The sequence below is a fragment of the Cololabis saira genome, chromosome 14, assembly GCF_033807715.1.
Source record: "Cololabis saira isolate AMF1-May2022 chromosome 14, fColSai1.1, whole genome shotgun sequence".
NCBI classification, from domain to species: Eukaryota; Metazoa; Chordata; class Actinopteri; order Beloniformes; family Belonidae; genus Cololabis; species Cololabis saira.
In genome coordinates, this window is record NC_084600.1 from 11,845,689 (window position 1) to 11,849,787 (window position 4,099).

At 43.4% G+C, this 4,099-nt stretch overlaps 1 protein-coding gene across 1 annotated transcript; it reads right to left on the reverse strand.

Annotated features, from left to right (window-relative positions):
• Positions 1-220: 220 nt before the first annotated feature.
• gsx1 (GS homeobox 1) lies at positions 221-1,501 on the reverse strand. The gene is made up of 2 exons (XM_061740839.1): positions 1,069-1,501; positions 221-954 (listed from the first exon to the last, which is right to left on the reverse strand). Exons 1-2 carry the CDS (start codon positions 1,436-1,438, stop codon positions 602-604), a joined length of 723 nt encoding a protein of 240 aa, XP_061596823.1. The 5' UTR covers positions 1,439-1,501; the 3' UTR covers positions 221-601.
• Positions 1,502-4,099: the final 2,598 nt, after the last annotated feature.

The window sequence follows — 4,099 nt, forward strand, 5'->3', positions numbered from 1 at the left end:
ATCTTTTAATATTCACGAGATCTCATTTGATTTCCTTTTCTTTTAATTACCTTAAAGGCCCAAACAGAAACCTCTTAACGCGCGCCCGTCAGTGGTGCGCAATATCCACAACACGACCACGCATTAGGCACAGAAATATTTTTTTATTTCAGTATCAACATATTTAAATAAATAAATATTTTTCAAGTACACTGAAGATATAATTTCAGAGTTGTCTGAGCTATGTGATAGTGGTGGAATTTCGTTCCAGCTTACCATATTATTAGTTACAGTTCCATCCACATACATAGAATCAACGTAACCATTTACCAAATGCAGTTTGTCCTCCCCAAAACATGTATAAACATTATTGTTGTTTTCGGATCTTTGCCTCCCATGTTCATCGGGTTGGCAACTACAACCGACTGTTTTCAGAAAAAAACTACATACAAAACGTACAACATGTATACAGCTATACAATCATACAGGGCATTCCCCCTGATTAAATATTATCTGTCTATATACAAACGACCGAACATAAATGGAACAGTCTTTTCTTTCTTTTGGCTGTATTCAAAGTTATTAGGAGCAACAGTTTTCAAAAGGGAAACTCAGGGGGAGTTCAAGGGGAGACAGACAGGTCCACATCCTCCTTTTCAGACGAGGATGGAGATATGGGCATTTCATCATCCTCTTCCTCCGAGCATCTGGCGGCGGACAGGGACGAGCATTTGCAGTTATGTGATCCAGTCCTTTGGCCGCTGCTCTTTCCCTCCTTTTTGTGTTTAACTCTGCGGTTCTGGAACCAAATCTTCACTTGTTTCTCAGATAAGTTCAAGTACGTGGCGATCTCGATGCGCCTCAGTCGGGAGAGGTACATGTTGGAGGTGAACTCTCGCTCCAGCTCCAAAAGTTGCGTGCTGGTGAAGGCGGTACGCATGCGCTTGCTGCTCTGAAGTTTCCCGTTGGCATTTTCTGTGGCAAAAAAAATGGTAAAGAAAATCAGCAACAGAAAATATGGTGGAAAAACACGAGAAGTAATTGGTTGTGATTGTTATAAAGACAAGCGTTAAAGCAGAGTTTACTCACCAATTGAGATGCAATGGAACTGCCGCGGGTCCGGGACCGAGTACGCAGCCTGGTAGATCCCCGGTGCGTGGCTGAGGTTGGATGAGGAGTGCTGCCTGGACAGAGCCGAGTGGCAGTACTGTGAGCTGAAGGGAGGAAACGATGCTTTGAGGAGCGGCAGCGTCGGTGGGGATGGATGGAGCTGAGAAGCCGCCATGCACAGCGGGCAGAAGCACAGCAGCCCCGCTTTCCTGGAGTGGCAGGAGCCCGCCAGCCCGTGCGGGTGGTGCGGCGAGTGCACGGCGTACGGGAATAAAGGTGGGTTATTCTCGCTCCCCTTGTCGCTGGACTCCCTTAAAATTAAGGAATCCACGAGAAAAGACCTCGGCATGTTTGCAAACGTGTTTTGCTCGGCGTGGCTGGAGTGTGTGTGTGCCGCGGTGCGTGCTGCTCAGCTGGCTCTGTCTGCGCAGGACGGTGGACAGCGAAGTGGTGCTGAAGGCGCACACACGCCCCTTAAATACCCGCCGCGGACCCGGACCCGGCCATGTGACGGTTACGCCGTAAGCGGCCAAGAGCTCTCAATAGGGTTTTGTGCCTTTCTCCCGGCATTCCCACTGCACGCTTCCCCATTATTTCACTTGTTAACTAAATGAACTGCATAATATAGTCTATTCTTGTCGGCCCCACCCACGCCGCAAGAGGCGGCAATGCCCATTCTCCCTTTTATCATCACTCTTATTTTATCATAGAGAGCAGCTTAAAACGTTCCTGTCACATTTGAAAAGCTATAGAGTGTTGTCAAGTTTGGTTTTAGATATTAAGCATTCCAAATGAGTTATAATAGCGTCTGTATATTAAAGGAAGATGGAAGAATGCAGCTCTGTTTAAAACTCCGAGACACCACGCAAGTTACAGTAAAATATTATTTTTGAATGCTCTGTTTAACTATTAATAGTAACTCTAATTTCAATACAAAATTCAAAATTGATTAACTTCTAAAAATACAAAATAAAAGATATCAAACATTGGTTTATATATCTGGATGCGTGCGCAGAGGAGTTTATTGTGTAAGTACACATTTTACAAGAACATAAGTCATTCAGGCCGGTGCTATAAATTATGTAATTGTCTCCGTGTGTAATGAGGGCAGCTCAGAGAAATGACGCAAAGAGAAGTTTTAGAATTGATATTATTTGATGTTTCCATCCTGACAGGCCTTCTGCACTTGTGTGGCTGCTACACTTACAAACATAACCGCCAACAGCTGAATGTAAAGTTTATGCATATCCATTTTAGGGTTAATGTGTCATTTCTGGGCGCACAAAAAAAGGGACAAGTCATTGCCTGAAGGCAGTTGCTGTTAAAGAGCAGTGATTAATTCCTTTGCTCGGGCCCCTGCCGAGTCGGGGGAAAGAATATGTAAAAAATAACCAGGTTTTCACTCTGCGGCCCTTATTGAATGTCATTGTGGAGGGTTTTCAATGAGAGAGAAAGAGAGTCGAATTAAAGTGTGTGACAGCGGCGGATAGACGTAACAAAGGCGACTCTGTCATAGAGGAGCCCTGCGCGCTGCGCGTCAAGCCCCCGCCTCGCGCTCTGATTGAATTAAGTAATAGGAAAAACATTTTCTTTCAATTTAAGGCTTTCTGAACGAGACTTTCAAAGGGTCCCGAGCCTATGTGAGTAAATAGTGGAATGCGATGTGTTTTCCTTGAAGTGGAATTAAGGGTAGATGTAAAAATTATATTGCTATCCGAAAGTGTTGGGACATCACATAAACACATGTGATTACACATGTGATTAAACAGGTATGAAACCTCTTTTTCTGCAGAAAAAAAGGTTTCATACCTGTTTAATCTTTCTTATCCCTTCTTACAAATATAAGTAAATGTTCCTTTTGCTGTTGTTGGCTATGACTTCTTCCAAGAGGGGTAAGCATAAAAAATAACTTTAAACAAAAAGCTTTTATACGGCCTTTTTTGTTAATCAAGGTTAATGGCGCGTTTGCATCCATCGATAAAAAATTATAGCACTTTAGGTGTTAAAGCTCAAAATAAAACAGGCAGCACAAATCATAAACGCTTCAGATTTAAAAATATCCTTTTCAACAGCAGGTGTTGGCTTTGCGTGGGGGCAGCTTGGTTGCCTATTGCTTAACATAAAGATGTTATCAAAGGCCCTCATTTTCAAATTATGTACAGCAGTCATCCCGTGGATAGGAATAGAGGTTTCATGGGTCGTCACACAGGGAGGCTCATCCTAATTTGCAATCCCAACTGGAGGCTGACAAATAGTTTTGACCTCCCTCTGGAGGCGCAGGCCAGAAGTGCAAAGGATATCATTCTCTATAATCAGCTCGTTACTGAGTTAAATAATCGAGAAAAAGGAGCCGTCAGTCTGTTGTATTTCTGCACCAAGCTCCAAGATAAATAAATAAATGCATAAACATCAGTGGCCACTTATGATAATGCATAATTACATATTTGTTTTTTCCTGTCACTTTATTGCACCAAAGTGAGCTGGGCTAATTCAGCATAGCTTCATGGGCTCAGCATACAGCTGTGGGCTGGTAAAGCCTCTTAACATCAATGTTTGATAGTGGGGGACGCAATTCCCCCTGAAATAGTAAATTATTTATAAGATATTAAGTTGGAACAATTGCCATCACTCAAGTTCATCCCTGATGATAACGCTGACCAGTGCCTGCTGTGCCGTTGGTGGAGCACATTTTCAGGGGCTTTTACGCAATTATACCCAAAGATCTCGTGCCTGATGACAAAAAGAGAGCAGTCTGTTTATGGAGATGTAGTCAATATCTCCTTTTCTTTTTGATATGAATAATTCATAGTTTAAGACACTATCCCCCCTCGCTTAATATGTACACACACTTAAACACCCACACATCTCTAATACAAATGATGGTTTTAGCTGACAGTGTAACAGGATTTAAGGTCCCACTGGGGCTTTGCCTCGCCGTGGATGGGCGCTGTGACTGTCGACGTGACACAGAGGGCTGGCTGCCCCTCCTAATCTCCCCCTGAAGCAACAT

What these genes read in the sequence shown, in the direction of transcription:
- gsx1 (XM_061740839.1), bottom strand. Translation starts at nt 1,438, where the DNA reads ATGCCGAGGTCTTTTCTCGTGGATTCCTTAATTTTAAGGGAGTCCAGC. An exon ending in GTTCCATTGCATCTCAATTG is followed by an intron (nt 955 to 1,068) that starts GTGAGTAAACTC and finishes TTTTTGCCACAG; the next exon opens with AAAATGCCAACGGGAAACTT.